Source organism: Halichoerus grypus, chromosome 7 (genome assembly GCF_964656455.1).
Source record: "Halichoerus grypus chromosome 7, mHalGry1.hap1.1, whole genome shotgun sequence".
Taxonomy (NCBI): Eukaryota; Metazoa; Chordata; class Mammalia; order Carnivora; family Phocidae; genus Halichoerus; species Halichoerus grypus.
The window spans coordinates 99,465,046-99,491,378 of NC_135718.1; the positions used below are offsets into that span (position 1 = coordinate 99,465,046).

Sequence of the window (26,333 nt, forward strand, 5' to 3'; positions counted from 1 at the left end):
TTTGTCACATCTGTAATTCTTCTCATCTTAAAAAAAAAAAAAAAAGACCCTGCTTTTCCTCACATCTACTACCTCATTTCTTTCCTCAACTTGCATCAAAAGTCCTCAAAAAAGTTTCTATATTCACTGTCTCCAATTTTCTTTTAAATCCATTCCAGTAGGACTTTGCCTCCCCTCCTCCATCTCTTACCAACTTCACCAATGACTCTGCATTGCAAAATCCAATAGTCAATTCTCAGTCCACCTCTTTCTTGATAGATCTGCCTCATTTGACCCCACTGATCATTCTCTCCCTTTACAATACTTCCCCACTTGGTCTCCAGAACATAATTATGTCTGAGTTTTTTCCTTCTACTTCACTGATGGCTCCTGCTCTACCTCCTTTGCTGCATCCTCCTCCCCAACCTTCTACTAGGACAGAAAGGCTCCATCTTTGTTCTCTTTTCTTCTCTATCTGTACTTTCTCTGAGCTAATCTCAACCAGTCTCTCGCGGCTTTAATGCCATATGGGTGTCAGTGACCCCATATTTATGTCATTAGTCCAAACCTCCCTCCCCAACTCCAGACTCCCATAACTAAATTTTTTGCTTAACGTCTCTCTACTTTGATAACTAACATCCACGTTAAGTTTGCAATGTCCAAAATGTAACTCCTGAGTTTCCATCCATACTGACCCTAGCCACAGCTTTCCTTATTTCAGGTTAGGTAAATTGGAGCCTTTCAGTCCTTCAGGCCAAGAACTTTGGAGTAATCCTTGCTATCTCTTTTTCTCATATTCTACATTCAATCTGGAAGGAACTATTGTTCATTTGACCTTCAACCATTAAAATGTATTTTAAAATGTATCTATATACTCTTCTCACTGCTACCACCCTAGTCCAAGCCAAGATCTCCCTGGATTATTGTAACAGCCTCTTAACTGGGCTCCCTGTTGCTACTCTTGTCCTCTACAGTCTATTCTCAAAGCAGTAAGCCAGTATGGCCCTTTTAAATGCCCAAACATGTCAGTCCTCCACTTAAAACCCTGCAAGGGCTCCCAGCCTACAAGACCATGTGATATCTCTCCTGATTATTTCTGTGACCTCATCAACCCCTCCTTCCCTCACTCCCATCCAACTACACTGTCTTCTTTCCTGTTAATTGAATGAGCCAAGCAGAAATACACTATTCAAGGAATAGCAAGATGGTCAGTATACCTGGGACACAGTGAATAAGGGAGAGACTGGTTGGAGATAAAGTCGGAGAGACAGAAGGGAATCAGATCAGGTTAGAGCTCTGGAGGCTACAATAAAGACTTGTGATTCTTTTATAAAAGAGATAAAAACTCACTGGAGAGTCTTTAATAATTGAATTGTTAATCTGATTTGTTTTTAAAAGCTCACTCTTGGCCTAGTTAATGTTACGTGAGCAAGGTAAAATTTTTATAAATTGAGTGTAAGAGGAGAAGGAAGAGGAAAGGAGAATTAGGAGGCTTTTGCAGTAGTCCAAACAAAATAGAACAGTGACCTAGACCACAACAATCAGATTCAAGGTCTAATTTGAAGGGAGAACTGAAAGAATCTGTTGATGGAGCTGTAAGAAAAAGAAAAATTCAATTATTAAAAAACTGCCTACTATTATTTTAATGAAAGCATGACCAGACTAAAAACCACCTTATATTAGCTGAGAAACTTGTTGTGATGCTAAGAATAAACTTGCAACTTCATCAAATCAACATCACCATAACCCAGTATAATACCTTATTTATATGGATTTAAAACAAGAAGTAATGGTAGGAAGCATAAAAACTTTTTCATAAACACTAGCTCCAAATGGGAAAAGAAAAGGATGTTAAACTTGAAGATGGCATTAGATCTGAGTCAAAAACAAAATATATGAAATGATGCTTCTTTCTGAATATTTACTATCCATCACCTGGTCTCACATGAAGTCAGTAATTCAAACATTGATGAGACTGAATAATTTAAGTGGCTTTGGAACGTAAACTGGGATGATGAGTATTTTAACTGGAAAAAACTTATCTTGGCCATGACCAGGTTACCAGTTCACAAAAGAGACATATTACTGAACCACTGTTTAATACTAGGCAAAGGGTCAAGGTTTTCTCTACTCTTAGATCAGCTGTAGAAGCTGTCCCAAGTCAGCAGTGACAGAAATGCTTTACTCTAACACAAAACATTTAACAAAACAAAAACAGAATTAAAATATTTTTAAAACACCTTACTCTGGCAGCAGAAGCAAAAGAATTGGGGCCATGAGCTGCGTTTCTTATGCCATCGGTTCCGAAGAGGGCTCTCAGGCTTCCAGGAGCATCCGTACGAGCCATCCCGGAGTTTGCGGGTCCAAGCAATCTTTTCCACTCACATATGGCATCATCTCTTAAAATCTCCATGGCAATAGTAGGACCACTTGTAATAAACTGGATCAGCTCACTACAGAACAAGTAAAAGCTTGATTTGCTTCATTTTTCTGTCAACCTACGTATCTCTGTTAATAAGAATATATTACAATTGGAGTACTTCAATACACATATGAGTATTATGATCTCAGAACTACTGGATATAGTGAATTCTGCATGGGCAAAATAAAATTTTCATAAATTGAGTGTTTTGTGGTAGCCTGAGTCACTACAAAACACTAGTGTTGTCAAATCATTTACTGTTGGGAAAAAAAAAAAAAAAATCAGTGTTTCATTGAATTTAAGACTACTTCATTGACTTAAAATGCATATTATTGATCAATTGATTATTGCTTCTCCCATTGCTCTGAAAGGTACAGAAGGATCTTCCTTTTTATTTTAATGTGGTTTACCACTGCAGTCAAATAAAATTTCATAACATAGAAAATGGTGAGAGTGGTCTTATGTTTACAGTTAGAATTTAATTTTTGTGTAGATTAGAATTCAAAGGATGACAGTAAACTTTCAGTCAATAAACAATGAGTTGGTCTAGTAATAAAGAAAAAACAGAAATTAACAGGCCTTGAAAAAATATCCTCTAATTACTATAAAAGCTACTCTGTGATATTCTTATCTCAAGTTATTAAAGAATACACACAGGTTCTTAATTAAAAATCCAGCACTAAGTCACAGTAGCCCAAGCCATGAAAAGCAGCAGCTCATTTTCCTTTGCCACTAGTTTGTTATACATATATTAACATATACTATTTCAAGGAACAAAAGTATTAGTTAATAAGGGCTCTGTGAACATTGTTTTATGTATACAAGAATGCCAAGAGCACAACAAAAACACTCAACCCAGGGGCGCCTAGCTGGCTCAGTCAGAAGAGCTAAGAGTTTGAGCCCCATGTTGGGTGTAGAGATTACTCAAGTAAAAATCTTAAAAACCTTTAAAAATCTTAAAAACCTTTTAAAAAATACTCAACATAAAATATAATTATCACTCTTTTAATCTACTGAAATCTAAAAAGAAAGCTATACCTTTTCTAATTTAAGCAAATCATCCTATTTCCTTCTGATTAAAGTTTAAGATATTTAATGATAAAAATTCTAATCTAATAAGAGGACAGAAAAAAACAATTCTTAGAAAATAGTTCTCTACAGTTGCAAGATGTTCTATGATCCTTTTGACAGATGCTTTTCATGTCACAAATTTCTGAGTTGTAAAAATACAATTCTTTAGTTTTTTGGGATATCCTCCATTGTAAACCACTTGCCCCAAATTCAGCACCTACTTTAAAAAGGGCCTTGACTGATGGTCTATATGAAAATCCATTGCTTCTTTCCTGTAAAATAATCAAAATGACAACAGTTAAGAATTATATTTAAAAAATTATTTTACTAAAATATTTTAGCTTTCATTAATAAAAAAAAATAAAGATGAAATCCTCTTTTGATCTGTATGTAAACTGATTAATGACTTTTCACCAAATATTCTGCTCAAATCCTCCCCCTTTCCAAATTTTTTGCTACCTGAATATCTATTAAGATATAAAATTACAATGAATACAAGAGGCAATATTTACTTTTCTGCTCATGTTCATATCTACTATCTTCCTTTGCACCACCATCTTTAACATTCTTGAAACAAAATTTAACATTCGACCAATAAGAATTATTTGTTCTTTAGAGATCAAATAAGTTACATAAAAAAATGCAAAGCCACCTTCAAATTCGGAATTTGTCACTTTCTTCTTCAGGTTTTAAACTTGAAAGGGTAGGCTAGAATTTAATTTAATAGTTACAGTTTTCTCTCTTAGATCTTACGTTTTAAAAGCTGCTTGACGAATTAAGCATATCAATGTATTCTTATTTGTTATTAATATATTAAAAACTAATGCTTTAACTGACATCACCCAAAAAAGGGGGCAATATGGAGATACTCAGAATTTATTAAGGGCAATAGGGATTTACCTTGTGAATCTATATTCCCACTAAAGAGTATCTACAGAGCCACTGAAAAGATAATGGACTTCAAATTGATTAGCTAAAAAGTCTAAACAACTCTTTATTTTAATCAAATCAGGTATCTCTCAAACTTGGACAGTTTTAAAGGCTTTAAACTGAATTCACAGTATGTGACAAGATTATCAACATCAACAGAATCATCCTACTCTGGTTAGTGAACATGACTATGGTGTGCAGTAAAAGTCAGAACGAACTCTCAAAAAAAAAAAAAAACATCAACTACTTTTCAAAACATCAAAGATATTAAAGTGTCCTCTAGCAAAGGATTATCCTTTTGGGCGTTATAATTTAGTATGCAATGTTTTAAGATCTTATGGGCCTACTACAAAATGAATTCACATAATAAAGTATATCAGGGCATACTCTTATTCAAACCAAATGTACTGAGATATTTTCTTTGGTAATAGAGAGATTATGAAAGTATATTATGAAATATGATAAATAAAATTCATCCCAAGAGATGAGAGGGGAAAAAAACTTATCTTTCTAGAACCTATTATGCTAGCATTAAATTATTTTTCACAATAATATATTAAAATATGTATGAATACCTATATTTTACATATGAAAATAATGAAGTTCAGCATGATTACATAACTTGGACAGGGGGGTTTGAACCCATATCTCTGGCTGCAAATCTCTGTTTATGTCCTTTCTGTTACCAACTGCAGAGGTCAGGAGAAGAATTCACAAAAACGAAATGGATATATTATAGCCTAAAGTGAGGTATAACTGGATGTGTGGAAAAACTCATGTGGGAGCATTCTAAAAGAGTTAGCAGCAAGACAACTAAAACAACCAATTCTAAACATTTCAACACAACTGAGCTACTTAAAAAAGAAAAAATCATAATCTTTACTATTGGTGAAAAGAAAAATCTTAATTACTAAAAGTGTTTCATTGTTTCCTTCTTACATGTCACTGACCCCGCAGTTATCTCTATTCAACATCCAAAATTGAAACCAAGATGAGAGTTCACGAATTTTTCCCATCATCCTTACCTAATTCCTCCCTTAAAAAGTTGAGACGGAGAGAAATATTAACAAGTGCATCCCCACTTAAAGGAGGTTCTGTTATTGTTTTGTTATGTCTTGCTGGGTTTTTATAAGGAAACCATTCTCCCACAAAGATTTATCCACTAATGCTTTCCTGAGATATTTGCTAGTGCCCACCTTGAATCAGGCACTAATCTAAGAACTAGGAAGTACAAAGTCAGATGGAACTCAGCTGTTGTCTTTCAGATACTGTCATGATGGAGGAACTTATATTTGAGCAAACAAGTTTAGCAAAGATTTAAGCACTAGGAGACACTCCTCCACAGGTCTCTGGTACTCCTAGCATGTCTTACTGGGTACACCAAGAATGCAAGGACCCAACTGCCCTTTATCCTAGCCTTTTCTCAGTTATGTTTACAGGGAGCAACTTTGAGGGATGAGGTCATGTCTCTCTTCAGCACAGAGAGCAGCCTTGTGTACCACTTGCTAATGAAACAGTGGATAACCCAAGTTCAATGCTCCTCAGCTATGATGCAATCAACTGTGTATACAACATACACCTGGATCCATATCATATTATGCCCACGGGACATGGAGGCAAGGAGCACCAATATAAGCATGATGCTCATGCTGCCTGCTGTACCATAAGAAAGTCTTTTGTCTCTAACCCAGATGTTCCACATCTTCTGCCTAGCATCCATGAAAGAGTAAAAGGCTAACTTATTAGCTTTTAAGTTGGGCAAAATCCAAGACTTGACAGTAAAACTAATAGAGATCTATGAGGTGCTGTAAAAAAATTAAGGAAGCAGTTTTCTTGGGCATCTTTATCTTGGGGAGTTTGATGCCAAATTTATCAAGCACTAGCAGTGGAGAGGACATATAGTGCAGGGACATAAACAACTTTTAATCTCACTAAAACTACTCAAACTCCTTTCTCCAGAATTCAGTCCCATTACCTGCTGTGAGAGCAAGCATTCTTGATACATACAGAAATAAGACAAATTTAACTACTTACAAAGGGTCATGACCTGAGTTTCACTAAACAATAATATCACTAGTATTACTGCTCCTAACAACAATAGCTATCATTTATATATACTTACTATGTCCTGGGGTTTTTCAAACTAATTTGCATACATTAAACTCACGGAACCCTCACAGCAACTTTATGATACAGGTGGTTATAATCTCCATTTTGCTGATGAAGAAAATGAAGTAGAGAGTAAATTATTCAGAGTCACACACCTAGTAAGTGTTGCACTTATATGCAATCTGGCACTAGATTCTGTGCTCTGAAACATAAGCCTCCTGCCTTTCTAGAAAATATGTAAACTGAAAGACCTTACATGGGAAAAATTCACATTAAATATATGTCTTTGTTGGGGTAAAATTGAAGGTGTTTTGTTAAGATTTCTAGGGATCAGACTTATCAAAGCTGTGTTGAATATCTACTGCTATCCATTATCCCTGTACTCACAGAGCCAAAAATGCAACTGTCCCATAAAATATATACATACTCAGGAACAGCAGTGAAAAGACACCTAACCAAAAATAAACAAAAAACCCCCTGTGGAGTAACGTAAGAACACCACCGGGAGCAGCTCTAATGCTGTATTAATGTCCCTACCTATAGGTAAGTCCCACTTTCACTAAATAACTTAGAAACTATCCGGTCAGATAGAATGGACTGCTTTTCAGGGTAGTAAATAGGCATATTTACCAATTACAAACACTGGAGGAGCTAAATGTAACCATTTCCAAATGCATCACTTTTGGAAATCTCAACAGTAACACTCCCTTGTCAAATAGAAATACTCAAACATTCATTTCCTTTTCTACAATTTTTATATTGTGTTTAAGAAGAAGAGATTACAATTATCAGGCATTGGTGTTATAAAAGCCAATGGGGTTATGGAAGACAATAAATAATGGGGCAGGTACAATCTGACAATTCCCACCTGCTTAGAGTTCAATCATTATTGATGAATCTACCTGGTGTCTTACTATTTTCTCATTCTAATAAGATTACTATTCTATTCTTTGCCACTCAGTGAGAGGTTTTTATTTTAAACAATGACGTGAAAGATAAAAGATGATTTAAAAAAAAAAAAGTACTAGACTTTATATAACTGAAAATGATCAACAAATTACCTTGAAAGCATCATCATTTTGAGTTTGGTTATAGTAAATCCGGCTTTGTTTATCATTTCAATTATTTCTCCAGCTTTTGATATTGCATCTGGTTTAATCAGAGCCAATGTTCTGTACAGATATAAAGAATAAGATTGAAAATAAAAATAGTTCAGTTTTTACTTATAATTCCCAAGCAGTAGTTTCCTCAAACATCAAAATGAATTATAAAAAGTATATTAAAGGTCTCTGAAAAACTTATACAAAGTAACCTTTCTATTTTTCCCAGGGAAATAAAAATTAGGTATCCAATCAAAAAAATAATAATAAAAGCTTAAGGGGGAAAAAAGTTAAAATTGTCATGTTTAATATGTCCTAATTAATGTAGGAAAGGAAAAATTCTTACTCTACCCTTCAAGCAGTTCCAACTAGACTAAGAATTAAATTTACATGAGACAGATTAACAGGAGAAAAAGCCAAAGTTTTACTACGTGTACACGGAGGCCCAGTAATGAAACTGAGACACAAATAAATGACCGAACTGGCAGTTTTTATACTTCCTAGACAAAGAGACAATAAATCTGTGAGGGATTGACAGGATAAAGAAAACAGATGTGGGGAGCCTGGCTGGTTAAGTTAGTAGAGCATGTGACTCTTGATCTCAGAACTGTGAGTTCAAGCCCCACACTGGGTGTAGAGATCCCTTAAAATATTTTTAAAAAAAATGTTTAGAAGCTTTAATGAGTAAATAATTCTAAACAGAATTTGGACTGAGGTAGTAGGTTAGAAAGAAAGTAACAAGGTTTGTTTCTAAAGCTTGGTTGACTTTAAAGTTTCTATCTCTGCTGATAAGGATGTCTTTTTTACTTCTTAGTACTATGGGAGATTTATTTCCTGCATCCAGGGGGACAGAAGAGAGTCTGAGTGTCTTTGCATTGGCTGTTTCATAAGTAACTTTTATTTTAAATAATCAATATGTCAAAGTGGCACATTTTGGGGCACCCTGCTCTTGGCCTCCACATTAGAAAACACCGGTCTTTAAAATTTATATTTCTTAGAACACATTTTATAACAGAGGACAAATCTGTAAAAAAAAAAAAAAAAAAAAATGCATTTAATATATTATGAACTTGATTTTTGGTCTCCTGGACTTTAACATATGTATGCTAAGCAGTCAGTTCATCACTGATTTGGAAGTAAATTCTTCTTTTAACACTCAAGCATAGCACAAGGGATGCACAAAGAACCAAATGTCTTCTTGACTGGCAACAAATACGGATAGCAAGCACCATGCTAACTTTTATTTATTTATTTAATTATTTTAAATTTTATTTTTTTATGTTATGTTAGTCACCATACAATACATCATTAGTTTTTGATGTAGTGATCCATGATTCATTGTTTTTTTGTTTTGTTTTGTTTTGTTTTAAAAAGATTTTATTTATTTATTTGACAGAGAGAGACACAGCGAGAGAGGGAACACAAGCAGGGGGAGTGGAGCAGGAGAAGCAGGCTTCCTGCTGAGCAGAGAGCCCGATGAGGGGCTCGATCCCAGGACCCTGGGACCATGACCTGAGCTGAAGGGAGACGCTTAACGACTGAGCCACCCAGGCGCCCCCCATGATTCATTGTTTTTGTACAACACCCAGTGCTCCATGCAGTATGTGCCCTCCTTAATACGCATCACCGGGCTAACCCGTTAAAACCCTCAGTTTGTTTCTTAGAGTCCATAGTCTCTCATGGTTCATCTCTCCCTCCGATTTCTGCCCCCCTTCATTTTTCCCTTCCTTCTCCTAATGTCCTCCATGCTATTCCTTGTGTTCCACAAATAAGTGAAACCATATGATAATTGACTTTCTCTGCTTGACTTATTTCACTTAGCATAATCTCCTCCAGTCCCATCCATGTTGATGTACAAGTTGGGTATTCATCCTTTCTGATGGCTGAGTAATATTCCATTGTATATATGGACCACATCCTCTCTATCCATTCATCTGTTGAAGGGCAACTTTTAAAATCACACTTTCCTCTAAGAGGACACACAGGAGCAAAGCACTCTCCCCACTCTGAAGCCACAAAATTAGATTTTTGGAGATGGAGATCACCTGAATGCCCTCATTTTACTGATGAGGTAACTAGGCCCAAAGAGTCACACCAAGGTCACGCAGCTGGTCAGTGGCACCTCCAGGACAGAACACCCAGCTCACAAGACTCCCAGGGCTGCACTCTTTTCCACACTAAGTATCATAATCATAAAATCCTCAAGAGTAATATTTGCAAATATCAGATAAAAAACAGATGAGTTGGAGTAACTCAGTTTAGAGGACATGCAAAATTATGATAAAGAACTGCCACCACTTTCCCTTCTTCATTTTCAGTTGCTCGGACACACTGGCATTAATTCAAGGAATCCATCTCAGAAGCATGGCTGGCCTCTTCATAGCTGGCTTTTTTCATGCACAAGACAGGCTTGACTGAGGATATGACAAAGATATAATAATTCAAATACCCTTACTTACCACTGCATGTAACTCATGGCTGGCTTTTAAAACTTTTATTTTTTTAAATTTTATTTTATTATGTTATGTTAGTCACCATACAATACATCATTAGTTTTTGATGTAGTGATCCATGGTTCATTGTTTTCATATAACACCAGGTGCTCCATGCAGTACGTGCCCTCCTTAATACCCACCACTGGGCCAACCCATCCCCTCACCCCCGTCCCCTCCAAAATCTTCAGTTTGTTTCTTGGAGTCCATAGTCTCTCATGGTTCATCTCTCCCTCTGATTCCTCGCCCCCTTCATTTTTCCCTTCCTTCTCTTAATGTCCTCCATGCTATTCCTTATGTTCCACAAGTAAGTGAAACCATATGACAATTGACTTATTTCACTTAGCATAATCTCCTCCAGTCCCATCCATGTTGATGTACAAGTTGGGTATTCATCCTTTCTGATGGCTGAGTAATATTCCATTGTATATATGGATCACATCTTCTTTATCCATTCATCTGCTGAAGGGCATCTCGGCTCTTTCCACAGTCTGGCTATTGCGGACACTGCTGCTATGAACATCGGGGTGCATATGGCTCTTCTTTTCACTACATTTGTGTCTTTGGGGTAAAAACCCAAGTAGTGCAATTGCTGGGTCAAAGGGTAGCTCTATTTTTAATTTTTTGAGGAACCTCCACACTGTTTTCCAAAGTGGCTGTACCAACTTGCATTCCCACCAACAGTGTAAGAGGGTTCCCCTTTCTCCACAACCTCTCCAACATTTGTTGTTTCTTGCCTTGTCAATTTTTGCCATTCTAACTGGTTGGTGTAAGGTGGTATCTCAATGAGGTTTTGATTTGAATTTCCCTGATGGCTAATGATGATGAACATTTTTTCATGTGTCTGTTAGCCATTTGTATGTTTTCTTTGGAGAAGTGTCTTTTCATATCTTCTGCCCACTTTTTGACTTGATTATTTGTGTTTTGGGTGTTGAGTTTGAGAAGTTCTTTATAGATCTTGGATACCAGCCCTTTATCTGTAGTGTCATTTGCAAATATCTTCTCCCATTCTGTGGGTTGCCTCTTTGTTTTGTTGACTGTTTCCTTTGCTGTGCAGAAGATTTTTATCTTGATGAAGTCCCAAAAGTTCATTTTTGCTTTTGTTTCACTAGCTTTTGGAGATGTATCTTGAAAGAAGTTGCTGTGGCCCATGTCCAAGAGGTTACTGCCTATGTTCTCCTCTAGGATTTGGATGGATTCCTGTCTCACATTGAGGTCTTTCATCCACTTTGAGTTTATCTTTGTGAATGGTGTTAGAGAATGGTCGAGTTTCATTCTTCTGTATATAGCTGTCCAATTTTCCCAGCACCATTTATTGACAAGACTCTCTTTTTTCCATTGCATATTTTTTCCTGCTTTGTCAAAGATTATTTGGCCATAGAGTTGAGGGTCCCTATCTGGGCTCTCTATTCTGTTCCATTGGTCTATATGTCTGTTTTTGTGCCAGTACCATGCTGTCTTGGTGATCACTGCTTTGTAATATAACTTTTAAATAATAAAAATTGTTCATCTCAGCCAGTTTATTACAAGCTATACCAGACAATCCTTTCCTTTATTTTGAAGCAAATGAGTCATTGATAGTATTTTATATTGTATGGCTTCATCGAAGAGACAATTAAAATTCTTCACTTTTTAACTCACATTATAACACATTATACTCATATTATACTTATATACAATTAAAACTCTTCACTTTTTAACTCATATTATAACACATTATACTCATATTATAAGCCAAACTAACCCATAAATTGTTTATGCTAAACTCTGGAAGAACCTTTGTGAACCACAGCTCTTAAAGAAAATATAAAACACATCAGCAGTCATCAATTTCTATGAACAAGAACCAACGTGGAAAATACAAAACTGACAAAACTAATTTTGTCACCCCTAATTTAAAATGCAATTTCATTTTCTCTTTAAATGCCTACAGGAGGCAAAGGGCTGATTGCTGGGAGTAATTGCTCTAAATAAATTGGCCTATCATCTTCTCACTGCTTAACTGTTCAGTAGATAATAATTAAAATATATTCTGTACAGAAAATAAGACAGGCATGAGGAATCACGTGTGTCATTTAAAAGTGACGACAGCACATAAAGAAACAAAAGGACCACAAAAACATATTAATAGTGCCACTGTTCTCTGTTGTTGCATAACAAACTGCAACAACACTCTAACCTGTCAGAAGGGTTAACACGCTCCAAGGTTCTGCACTCCTCGTTTGCTGACCTAAGTCCCTTGGGCTGTAGCAGGACTAACCTACTTTCCCAGAGATTTGCAGACCAATGGCCTTGAGAAGTGAAGGACCAGACTTTCCCAGAAGGCAAGGCCTGACCACATTTGAAAACAGCTGCCACTGATGCCAGCAGGTCTGTTCAGGGTCAGGTCTCACGTCGACACATAACTAATGGCTTGGGCACCTGCTTCTCCTACATGTCACCCCGACCATTTCCGCTCCTTCCCCTTTAAAGCCCCGTAGCTTCGCCTAGACAGGAAAGATGGGCTTTGAGACATTAGTCCACCATCTTCCCAGGTTGCCAGCTTCCTAAATAAAGCAACCTCTTCTTTCCCACCATCACTTGTCTCTGAAGCATTGACTTTTGATTGGCGAGCAGCCAAACTTGAGTTGAGAACCTGTTCTCTGTGCAGGATCAAAACCACCCCAAAATGTAGTGGCTTAAAACAGAAATTTCTTAAGATTCTGTAGTGGGAGTGGTTTCACCAGGGATCACTCACACAGCTAGGTGTGGCTAGCAGGTCAGCTGGGACAGCTAGGCTTCTTTTTCCTTGCGGGCTCACATCCTTAGGAGGTCACGCCAGCCTTCTTCATAGGCAGCCACAGAGTCCAATGTGCACACACTTCTCAAGCATTCCCTTGAGACACATTTGCTGATGTCCCTTTGGCCAATGCAAGTCACATGGTCAAGTCCAGAGTCAACGTGAGAAGGGACCGGCCAAGGACATGGATCCCAGGAGATGTGATTCACTGGGAGCCACTGCGGTGAGGATCTACCACATAGTAACCCTCTCACCATGCATTAAGCATGCACTGTAGGATGCAGCAGGAGATGCTCTCTCAAAAGAAATATATATATATATATATATATATAAAACGGTTCTTTTACAGTACAACTTCTTAGCCATGGAGAGTGAGAAAATAGTTTGGCCAGCCTTTGCCAAACTCATAACACAGAAATCTGCAAAATAACAGTTTTCACAGGGCTATGCAAAAAAAAATATGTTCTCCATACACCAACAGGCTGAGGGCAAAAATTGCAGCAAATATGTCCAGGATAAAGACGCTGTATAACAAACATCCTAGACAGCGCAGTGCTATAGGCTCTCTGAATGCTATCCACCTAAAGGAATAGATTTGTAAAACTTTAATCTATATTAATTCATGTAAATATTTCAAAAGTTATGCATATTGGCCTTAAGCATATAAAAACCCATTCTAAAACATCTACACAAAGCCAAATTTGTGGTTTATTTTACGTTTTCTTTACAAGTGTGAAGCCTGTGTTTGCCCCAAGGAAATTAGGAAAATAGCCTCAGATGAGGCACCTGTGGTTTGGAGGAAACCTCACTGAGCCAGAGCTTTCCCGACTGGCAACAATGGCAAAGTTATTCAGAGCAACCTTCCACTGAAAACTAAAAACGGTGGCTAAGATAGTTTTAAAATATTTTTAAAGCAAAAATAAATTGACTAGATGCTAAACAATTATGAGTACAAATGTGAAAGAAAAATGGAGACCCAGAAAAAATGAGAACGAAAGTTGCACCGACCTTGCCAGCATTGCTTTTGTCTGGCTAATCTGAACTTTAATCTGTACCACCTCACCGGGAAAGGGGAATAGAACCCAACAGAGGATTCTCCCTATAATAACTTGGGACCAAAGGCTATACCCTAAGGTGAATCAGAAAGAACCAGGCCTTGCATGGTCTGGCAGCACAAGGTCACATCACTTAGGTAGTCTGGGAACTTTCCATTTTACACTCAGGTACCGATCATCCAGACTGCTAATGCCTCCAGGCAACACTCAGAAGCAAACACAATTCCACCCTAGAAGGTGATTTCATCCTGTATCTCAAATAATTCATATATAAATGCACAACACACATATATCATACACATATACACATCCACATACATCCAGACACATGACAATCATCACCACACAAAGATAACACACACACACACACACACACACACACACACACACACAAATAAAAAAGACCAACATGAGGGAGAACCAGAAGACACAGCACAAAACAGAGAGACCCACAAATAGTTCAGCTACTAGAACTGTCAGACATAGACTGTAAAATGACCATGCAAACTATGGCTAAAGGAAGGACTGAAAGGCAAGCTGCAAATAGCATCAGGCAACAGGAAAGTCTAAGCTATCAACAATGGATAGTTAGATTTGAAAAAGAATCTATTAGAATCGCTAGTGATAAAAATACAAAAATGAAAATAAGAACCAAATGGTTTGACAGAAGATTAGATGCAACTGATGAAAGAATTTTGAACAAATTCAGAATAAAGCACAGAGAAACAACAAAAACATATGACACAGAGAAGAGGGCAGTTTCAAGAATATAAGTGAAATCAGGACATTTTCAGCTGAAAGAGTTCTCTATCAGTGAACACACTCTAAGGGAAATTCTAATTTAAGCAAAAGTAAAATAATCCCAAACAGAATGTCTGAGGTAAAAAATACTACTACTAAAAGGCCAAAAGTGGTGAAGTCGAATTGTTAACTGATTATATAGAACAATAATAATGAGCCATTAGGTTCACAAAAATAATTGAAGAAATACACAACGGTAGGCAGAGGGAGAAGTAGGCCCCCCACTGAGCAGGGAGCCCAATGTGGGACTTGATCCCAGGACCCTGGGATCATGACCTGAGCCGAAGGCAGCTGCTTAACCGACTGAGCTACCCAGGCGTCCCTGATTTGAGGAGCTTTAAAAAGAAAAAATAGATTTAAAATTAGCTAAAAGAGTAAATTGTATGTTAAGTGCTCTTACCACAAAAAGAAAAAAAATCAATATAAAAAAATAATAGAACAGGAGAAAATTTTTGGAGGTAATAGACAGAGTTATATTCTTCATTGTGGTGATGGCTTTATGGTGTAGACTTATCTCCAAAGTCATTAAGCTGTATGCATTAAATAGCTACAGCTTTTTAATGTCAATTATAACTCAAAAAAGAGATTTAAAAAAAGAAGTAGAAATGTGAGTCAAATGTCATATGTCTGTAATCTAAGGGAACTGGAAAGCCAAGGCTGGTTTGAGAGCTGAACTGAGTTATACTGAATTATCTGCATAACTGCCTCAAAATGAGCTGATGGGCACCAAAGAGATCAATTTTACTTTTTCCTCCTACTATTTCTTTCTGGTATAAAGAAAGGAGTTAAATATGAGGAATATAACAGGGATGTCTTGAGTTCATAAATTATCCTTGACACAATACACACTGAGGACAAGACTAAGTTATAATTATTACATACAGGTTATTTCTATAGGATCATGATAGACATACATGTATTTCCCCATATACCTACTTTTTTGGTCATTTAAATGAAACTACATTTTGGGGCGCCTGGGTGGCTCAGTTGGTTAAGCGACTGCCTTCGGCTCAGGTCATGATCCTGGAGTCCCGGGATCAAGTCCCACGTCGGGCTTCCTGCTCAGCGGGGAGTCTGCTTCTCCCTCTGACCCTCCTCCCTCTCATGCTCTCTGTCTCTCATTCTCTCTCTCGCAAATAAATAAAATATTAAAAAAAAAAAAATTTAAATGAAACTACATTTTTTAAACGTGAATTCTGAAGTTTATTTAAATCAGCCAAATGGTTGCTGGATTTACTAGCCCACATGCAGTTAAGAAAGAATCAAAAGAGAAAATGGTGGGGGAAAAAAAACGAGAAAATGGTGGAACAGTTTAAGTCAGTAAAAATATAATACTGCACATGTGTTCATTAATTATATTTATAAAGCCCAAATATTTAAAATGTCTTCACATTCTTTGGTTCCTCCTCTTTTGAAATCAGTCCCATTCAACAATATTTACCAACATATTAATTAGAGGCTTAATAAAGAATGAGTTTGAGTCAAATGCAACAAAGTTTACTTGTTCTCTTGACTTTCTAGCTCTGTGACTATGGCCAAGTTACTTAATTGTTCTATAAAATAGAATCAATGACATTCACTTTAGACAAATAGAATTAATATATTGGGGCGCCTGGGTGGTTCAGTCGGTTAAGCATCCGACTCTTGATTTCAGCTCAGGTCGTGATCTCAGGGTCGTGAGGTCAGGCTCCACACTCAGCGTGAAGTCTGTTTGAGATTCTCTCTCTCCTTCTGCCTCTGCCCCACCACCCCCAGCCCAAAAAATAAATAAATAAGTAGAATTTATATATATATATTTACAAATTATAATTGCTACAGGCATTATTGTTTTATTTTGATTGAGTCATCCTATTAACCCTGTCTCCCTAATTCATTTACTTATGCTAGTTTAAATGAAAACTTAAAGTAGTCTTGAACTGAGACTCATATGGAAAGTCCCTATCACAGCACTCTGCATACAGCATGTGCTCAAAAAATTTAAAACTATAAATATTTATTACTTGCAAATAAAGGAATTATGGTAGATGTTTCCTTAATTTCATAGACTTCCACCATTAGACCCCATAACAATGAGAGATTCCTATTTATCTAACATTCAAATTTTTTTCCCCATTTCAGAGTTATTCTGGGAGTGGTCTTTTTACATGAGACATTCATCACCCCTCTGATCCATCACCACCTGTGTACTAATATCCATAATGAGCACAAACCACCTTGAGAATTATAAAGGACTTGTAAAAAGGGCTACAAGGGGCTTGTAAAGAAGTCACAGAAAGAATATTACTATTGGGAGTTACTTGGATATTATATAATTGGCTAGTTATTTTGGTGGTAGACCTCAAAAGACAGTTGGACAGATTTTTTTTTCCTATCAAATTAAAAGGTATTTGGAGCTTTTTATATAGATAGGCTTACCTTCTACCAGTGGTCCCTACTTTTAATTATACAATAATCACTCCACAATGCAAGGAATCTCCCAAGACAATACAATATATAAGCCACTGAAACCGAAGCCAACAAAGATGACAAAAGAAGTAAAATTTCAATTCAAATACAGCCATTCTAGCCTCAGAAGGTTGCAAACTCATAAATGTAGAGATTGAAAATTAAAATGCCACCTTAGTAATACTGAAAACTGACATTGTGAAGAAAAATATTAGTAAAAAGTCATTGTTTTCAGTATAGCCTGATTTTCAGCTGCATCTCCAACATTTTTTGTCTCTCTTCTAAATCGGAACTGAGGTAAAGTCAGGATGACAAATGCAGCTCTGACAAACAATATGGGGAGAAGACTAAAGAGATAGGGCCGCTTGGAAGGCCGCATGCTGCAGCTTCTGGGCATCGGAGGAGGAGACACATGCCGCGGGAGGAAAGGAGAAGCTGGAGAGGCCAGCCAGCCACCAGCACTTCTTCCAGACACAACTATTTCCAGTGATGTAAATTCCTTCCTTCCTTCCTTCATTCATTCATTCAACACAATTTTGTGGGGCATTCCCTGTGAATAATTTACTGTTTGAGGCATCACAATAATGGTCTTTAGGTGAACAAGACAGGTAAGTTTCTGTGTATCATAATTATGTTACTTTTTTGTTGTTGTTTTTGTAGTACTCATTCTTTCTTCACTTGATCAGTCAATATTCATCAGACATATATTATGTCTGTGTATAAAGCTCAGGAATAGACAACATTCATTACAAACAATCTACACAAAAACATCTTTGTCAACTAGATCAAAGGTCATCATTTGTAAACAGGGAGGAAATTTTTTAAAAAGGCAAGAGTAAATAATGAGTTCTAAATTGCTATCCGTTGATCCATTCAGCTAACACAGATAAGGTACCTGTAACGTGTAAGGAGATGTGCTAGGTGCCAGAAGACATGCAAATGGATTGAGGCAGAAAGAGGGCAACCATTTTCCAGGTCCTCTCCATTCTCCTATGATTAAATCCACCCATTCTTAAATTACACTGTACTGGGGGCTTTATCTTGCCCCTCCTCTTGCCCGTCAGCAAGCTACTTAACATCTCCTCCAAGCCTCAACTTCCCCATCTACTTAGTGGAGTGATTAGTGGAGCTAATCATAATAGTACCTTTTTTTGTTTTGTTTTGTTTTTTATTAGGTTGTCACGGGACTCAGATAACCCATACAGATCATTTTAATACCATGCCTGATATAATAATAGCTAGCCATCACTGAGTGCGTACCATTACTACTATCCCTCTGCTTCTGCTAATCTTGCACATTACTTTCTCTTCAGACCTACTGCTACCATCCTAATTCAGACTATTTTACTAATCAAAGTTTTAAAAAAATTTTAACCACCAAGCCAGTCAAACAGAACAACGGGCTCTTCCCAGTACACGACATACAACTTTCTGCCTTTGAACCTCTGCTTATACGTATTCCTGTGACCAGCATTCCCTGCGCTTGATCTAACTGGGTAAAAATCCAATTTATCTTTCAGGATCCAGCTCAAATACCTTCACTAGCCTTCCCTGCTATGGTACTCACTATTTTTTCCCCATAAGCCAGGTTTATCCTATACACCAATACTATTTATGTTCCAACATTTTCAGCTCCCAGTTAAATGCATGTTATGAAGAAAGATGAGGGCATATAAAAAGTTTGCATTTTTTCCTCCAGAAAATAATCATTGCTTAAGACTATAGGCATCGCTTTGTTATCTGAGTGAAGAGCAAATCGCTGAATCTACTCCTCAAAATCCTAAAAATGTCATAACCCTGAATTGGGTCACTGAATTGGAAAAGTATCTATGCTGTAAAAAACACAAGATAGAAACAAGAAATTAGAATTTTGTACGAAGACATATACAATGTTTTAAGAATGAAGAAAAGCTTTTCTTACTTTTCTTTTCTACTGCCCAGTTGGCGAGCTGTATATTGATCCCCATAGTCAACTAGCACCAGTTGTCGAGAAAAGACATTTACTTTGTTGCCTATAAATAAATCTTCCAAGTGAAGATCATCATATTTGGTTCGCTTTAAAAAGGTGCGGTGATTTTTTACATCATGCTGGAACCAAAACCAACAACACAATAAGACAAATAATTATCAATAGACAATGTTAATCATACTATAAATTAGAAATGATTCTTAATTCTGCTTTATTAAACATAGCTTACATTGTTTCATTTTTGTTACAAATACAAATCATAATTTCTTTTATAACTTCTGTATTTCCTAGTCCAATCTAGTAATAACACAAAAACTTATTACAAATTTAATACTTTAAAAAACCATGAATAAAAAGATTTGTTTATTGTCAAATCATTTCAGCAAATTAGTGCTTATGAAATCCCAGAAAAATTCCAAATTTCTGCTTTCTTGCCTACACAGAATGCCAATACCAAAGAGATCTACCTGTAAAATGGTTGCCAATAAAGAGACAAAAAAAATAAGTGGGACTCTCTTAACCTGATCTTCTTCAATTTGACTTGTAGAGATAACAGCTTTCAATAATGGCAACATATTTAGGACCATGATAATCTTTATCTATAACATTCACTTATTGACTATTGCTTAATCTAAAACATGAATAATCCCACTTCAGTTTTTCAACCAAAAAATATTAATTACTATTTGACATTAAAGATAAAGGCACAAAGTTATCTTCTTGTATTGGAATTATAATACCAAAAAAAGAATTCCCATTAAAAAAAGAAGAAAAAAACATACATATGTATATAATGTATTTTCAAGAGCAACTATATAGAAGGCAATCCTACTCTTCTCCCTATTCCCATCTTCACTCCCTTTGCTAACTTTTAAGGAAAAAAAAAAAGGCTCATTTACCATTTCAACAGATCCATCCCCTGGGTAAAATAAAAGTTCATAACGTCGAAAAAGTGAAGCATTTGGATCATACCACTCTGCAATGAAAACGAATCTTTCACCATGATTCTGCAAAGAAAGAAGAATTTTAACATTAACATATAAAATATAAGCATTCTTGTATAAATCATATAAATTGAAAGCAAGACTTACCAAATATTTGTAACAAATAAATCTGTTACTACTTATTATGCTGCTTTCAACAATATATTACTTATCAACATATCCTCAAATATTTCTTTCTACTTTCTGATTAAATATCCTTAGTTAGCTCAAAGATGACTTATAAACTGCTTAATACTTTATAACCATCCAATCATCCTGAGTAAATTAACAGTTTTTTAGAACATGAGCTCCTGATCTGTCTACTGTAATAATTCAGCCTTCTGAAAGCAAATTTAGATATAAACAGACAATAAACTGTTATGAGAAAAAAACTGAGAGGCTAGCTCTCAATTACATGAAGTTTTAACTTTCCTAAACTTAAGAATCCATTAGTATTAGAATACCATCATCATTAAAGTGATAGTAAACATCTTTTTTCTCCTTAGTAATTTCACATGATAGTATGTTTTTATAGAAATTGCAGAATGTGTTAGTCTAGGTCCTCCAAGAAGCAGACACCACGACAGGATTAAACTTGAAAGAATTCTATTCCTGTAAGGGAAACTCCTATAAGAGAAAATGGGGAGAGATTCAGACAATAAGACAAATCAGACCCGAAGGAAGGAGAGTGAGAGAGAGAGAAGAAAGCCATCATCCTGAATTGCTGTATAATCTAAGGAAGGATCAGCAAGACCAGCAGGCAGTACTAGAGCCAGTGAGCCTTCAAGAGTTCCTTGATTTCCGGGGACCAGCCTGCTTTAGTCTCCCTGCTCCTCTCAGGCGCCGGCTAGAAGCAGCCCTTGGGAAGCATATCTTTTTTTTTTTTCTTTTTTAAATTTTATTTATTTCTTTGAGAGAGAGTATGAGCAAGGAGGAGAGGCAGAGGGAGAGGAAGCAAACTCCCCACTGAGCAGGGATCCTGACGTGGGGCTCGATCCCAGGATCCTGGGATCATGACCTGAGCCGAAGGCAGACGCTTAACTGACTGAGGCACCCAGGCGCCCCAGGGAAACATGTCTTAAGTGCAAAAGCAGCAGAGGATTTCAGAGCACAGTAGCTGGGGCCCTTGGTTATTGAAGCCCCTTCTAGCTGGAGGTCTGTGAGGTGCATTTTTATGCCTATTGCACAGGATAAAATGAAAAAAATAAGTCAAAGATTGATCTTCTTTCCTTGATTATTCAGCAGGACTTCCAATCATATATGTTGTTAAAAATATCTTGGCCCCAAAGGTCCTTCGTTACAATAAACAAAGGAGGACATATAGGACATATAAGGAAGAAAGGAATTTAGAGGAGTTTTGTTCCCAATTCTAAATTTAACACCTGATTCTTTAGTTAGGGTATATGGATAGGATCCTTTTATGTCAATAATTCACTTATAAATTCTTATGGTAGAAGTTGTATGTCTAGTTATGTTTATGATTATACTTATAAACTGTACTGTAGATAGTTTTAAGACACTATTTTATTTTTCCCACAATCATCCAAAAATACACATTTAAATAATGCTTATTAGTCAAGAGAAAATAAAGGTGAACTAAGAAACATACTACAACATTTGTGAAGGCCTTTCTTCACGCATTTTTTTTCACGTCCTTACAAATACAGCTTTTTAAGGTTTAGGCTTTACCATGCATTCGAGTATTATAGTCCACTTTTAATATAAAATTGGAAATATTAGTAGCTTATTAAAATTTTTACTGTCTATATTAAAATATTCATTCACTTAAAGACATCATTGAAATATTGCCTTCGCTGAAATAAATAAAACTATAAAATGGAAGAAATGACCACATATCTAACTGAAGGTAAAAGGGTATGATAGTGAGGTAAATGAAAAACCAATGAAACTTGGCACTTCCATTCATCCAGGTAGCCTAACCACAAAACTAACCAATCACACTCCTTAATTCTGAGACAGGTAATAGGATTTTGCACAATACACAATACAGAAAAGAAAATAAATGGAGGAACTACAGTTTCTGACTGACAAAGTAGCTTACAGCAAACCAAGGCAAGAACAATTAGAAAACTGGGATATGAAAAAAAAGTCTGTCTGCAACCCTGGAGAGCCTCTAGGGCAGCCAGGGTTTGATGATCCCAGACATAGTAAGGCAGGAAGCTTCCTGAGGTAGCCCAACCTTCTTTGTGCTGCTTTTACCTGAGTACATGCATTGAGTCTTAAGTCAACCTGGACAAGAGACTGAGAACCTTAAGAAGCTGCCAAGAGGCAGAGGAGCTCGTGGAGCTTTTGCCAATTTCACAGAGATATGAAGACAAAAACTGGACTCTGGGGCTGCCAAAGCAGCCAAGGTTTGAGGGACAAAGATCCTAGAGAGAAGGACATTATAGAAAAGTGAGTTCAAACCTGTGCTTGTTCTGTGGAAATTTCAGTAGCCTCACAGCATGGAGAGAGAAAAATGAGAGTCCAAACCCACTAAAGAGGAGATCTCTGGTATCTGCTCTAACCTTTTTGTTGTAATTCCTGGAGCATTACACTCTAGGAGCATGGGTAAACTGAAGGGTAAACTGACCCTTACAAAGTTTTCAAGTTTTCTGTTCACTCAACCCTTAGTCCTTGACCATACTGAGGTGACATTCCCCCATTCTAGCTCCCTGACTCTCCAGAAACTCAACTTCAGTAATAGACTACCAGATATACCAAGAAAGAAAACCAAAAGAAAAAACAGACAATAAAAAGAGATCCACGAATAGCCTACTTATTATCTGACAAAGGCTTCAAAATAACAAACATGGTATAAAAAAATATATCAAGATGAAGAATTTCACCAGAGAGCCAGCATCTATTTTTTTTTAAGTCAAGTGGAAATTCAAGAACTAAAAATAACTCTAACATAGCATTCTCTAACTAGCAAAAAAATTCCCTCCAAAAGATAAAGGTGAAATAAAGACATTTCTAGATAAGCAAAAAGAGAAAATGTATTACCAGGTACCTGCATAAAGAAATTCTAAAGGCAGTTCCAAAGAAAAAAGGAAAATGATACCAGATAATTCAAGGAGTTAAAGACAAGGCTGAAAAACAGTGGGTATCTGGGTAAATCTAAATAAATAATATGCATGCAATATAATAATAGTGCCTTATGAGATATAAAATATGTAGAATTTGGATGCATGTCAAAAAAATATAAAGGGTGTAAAAAGTAGACAGTGTTCTTCAAATTATGTGAAGCAAAGAAAATATCTCCTACATCAGTTGCTCAACCTGTTCTCAAATTCCAATGAATATTAGTGAACAAGAATCTCTTAAAATAGGGGCGCCTGGGTGGCTCAGTCGTTAAGCGTCTGCCTTCGGCTCAGGTCGTGATCCCAGAGTCCTGGGATCGAGCCCCGCATTGGGCTCCCTGCTCGGCGGGAAGCCTGCTTCTCCCTCTCCCACTCGCCCTGCTTGTGTTCCCCTCTCTCGCTGTGTCTCTCTCTGTCAAATAAATAAATAAAATCTTTAAAAAAAAAAAAAAAGAAAAAGAATCTCTTAAAATAGTAGATAAGCAAATCAGGGATGTTCTGTTCAGTTTTTCACTGTCTATTCTGTTAGAACGAATCTTCTCCCTCTCCTACTCCTCAGACAATGGGAAAGCATGTATCAGAATGTTTAACAAATCAGTGACATTCAAACTCTAAAAATTATTGTTATCGTCATGATTAATGGTTGTCATTAATTTTTAGAGTACCAACTAAGTAACAGGCTCTTGACATGATCTCATTTCATTCTCACAACAGACAATGTAGGTAGTATCCCTATTTCATGGACAAGGACAGTAAAGCTCAAAAAATTTGAACACTGGTCCAAGGTTACACAGCCAAGAAATAAGTCAGAACTCAAACTTCAGTCCTTCAGACTGTGAAGGACTGAAGTCTATGCTTTGTTCCATTAAATAGCACTGCCTATGAAAAAATGATGCAAAAGTCACTATTAAAGAAAGTATCCATTCAATGGGTCTGATCCAATGATGAACTGAGTTATTTAACTATTCTCTCATGTAAAACTAAATAATTCTAAACAGGGTCAAATTTTGTGGCCTATAACAACCATCTAGAAGAGAAATGGGTTATTATGAAATGCAATAAAAGAATCATCATACTCCCTGTGACATCAACCATATTTAACAAATACTGTTTTTCAATTACATCCCAATTCCAAAATCCTAAAATATCAAGTCAGTGAAGTGTGTCCTTCTAAGATACCACCAGTGTGTAAAATACCAAAAAAATGTTATAAAGCAGATGTTATCTAGGAAATTAAAGAAATTATATCCTGTGTTGCCCATAAGTTGCTGCTTTAAAATCAGTTTTCACTGTGAGCATTAGTTATTCTAATGTAGTCATGAGCTCTAAAGAAAAATAATAAAAGCAATTCTTTTCTAAGGTAAAGGGGGAAAAAAGTCAACAGATACAAAAGGTTACACTTTAATGGGAAAGGAATAAAGAGTTGTGTTACCTTTAAAAATTCCCTCAGAACAACCACCTACTTAGATGTTGAAGGAAGAATTTGCAACACTACATGACACTTAGCTAAATCTCTGATAAATAAGCATCACACATAAAAAGAGACAGAAACTGTGTCCACAAGATTTCAAAAATGCCTAAGCTCTTCGATCGGACCTCTTGGATTCTAACCTAGAGTTTCACAACAGCATCTACATACAAGGAAGAAAAATCCTTCATGCTCTCTTAAAAAATTAACCCATTCCTTCATTTATAACTGTGATTTATCTCAACAAGATTGTTTAAAACTACATTAAAATAATAACAGAATTTCTATTTAGATGAAGAAACTAACTCTTAAGCAAGTACTGTTTCCTGAGAAAAGGCCAACTATGCGAGGTACAAATTGTATTCAAATGTGATTTAAACTTAACTTTCTGATTTATCTTTGCAGTAGAAGATTCCTTCTTCTGGTTCCTTCCTAGAGTCAAAAGATGTCTAGAGGTAGAGCGATGGTACCTCCGGACTTGGCACCAACAGTGGTGCCTCTGAATGTCCCATTCAGGCTGTCCTTTCGCCTAGCTGCCTGATACACACACACCCACACCAGTACCCCTCCTAAACCAAAGTCACCTTTGAAATTTAAAAAAAAATTTTACTTTTCAGCTAAATTGAGCAAAGCCTAGCAAAGAATGTGATTCATTAAATTAATGAGATTCATTAAAATGGTAATGATGTCAAAACTGAAAATCATTTTGTTTGAACCCTTCATTTTATGGATACAGAAACTGAGGCCCAGTGAATATCTATGACTTCCATAAAGTCAGGAAGCTACACTTGCTGTGACTCAGCTACCTCCATAAGACCGCACTTCCAGGGCTGACTCAAGAGGGAGAAACTAACACTGAAGCAGCACGAAAGGACACATCCATTTCCTGGCCGCAGATCTGACGAGAACATCACTGACATGGTCACAGGGGCAGTGAAGGTCTCTGCTTCCATCAGACAGAGGCTTATGCAGAGCATTCAAAGATCAAACTAGAGCACAAAGAGACTTTTTCTTAAAGTAGCCAAATCATTTTCCTTCCTCTGAACATTTGGAATATAATTTATACACAGTAAGAAAGAGGATCCCTCACACTCAAGCACACTTTGTTAACTAATCACTAATGTGCCATCTACTCTTTCTTTTTTTTTGGACATGTCTTTTTTTTTTTTTTTTTTTTTTAATATTGTAAGCAGCTATCTACACGATGAGGTTCAGGGCACACTACTCCCAAAATCTGGCACCTATGTATATTGAATATTTTAAGCTGAAGGAGTTGGAGAAAACAGCAGAAGCAGGAAGGTCACTTTGACCTTTTCCCAAGCCTCTTTTTCTCTGAAACAAGTCATAAAACCCTCGTGTGAAAGATACCTTCCCAGAAGAAAGAAGCATCCTTATCTCTCAGGACAAAGGAACACGGGGAAAAAATCCCAACAAACAGGCCTTGCTAAGTTTCCTCCAGTTTACCACACTTACCTCATACTCCCTAGCCTGTCACATTCCTCCATGACTGTCCACTCTTCATTAAACCTAGCTAAAAATACTCAGGTCTGTTTCTCAAGGTCCCCATTTCTTTATGAAGGCTCCCATGTCACATTAAACTTCAATAAATTGGCATGCTTTGCTCCTATTAATCTTTGTCAGTTTTCA

At 36.6% G+C, this 26,333-nt stretch overlaps 1 protein-coding gene across 6 annotated transcripts in view; it reads right to left on the reverse strand.

Annotated features, from left to right (window-relative positions):
• NME7 (NME/NM23 family member 7) overlaps positions 1–26,333 on the reverse strand; it is a 271,885-nt gene that overhangs the window by 207,684 nt on the left and 37,868 nt on the right. For all 6 annotated transcript variants that reach the window (XM_036098031.2, XM_036098026.2, XM_078077927.1 and 3 more), the window contains exons 2-6: positions 20,052–20,159; positions 19,105–19,271; positions 7,573–7,683; positions 3,694–3,744; positions 2,225–2,432 (exon numbers count right to left, since the gene is read on the reverse strand). In XM_036098031.2, the coding sequence (XP_035953924.1) occupies positions 2,225–2,432; positions 3,694–3,744; positions 7,573–7,683; positions 19,105–19,271; positions 20,052–20,159 (645 nt within the window). The remainder of the gene's footprint in view (positions 1–2,224; positions 2,433–3,693; positions 3,745–7,572; positions 7,684–19,104; positions 19,272–20,051; positions 20,160–26,333) is intronic.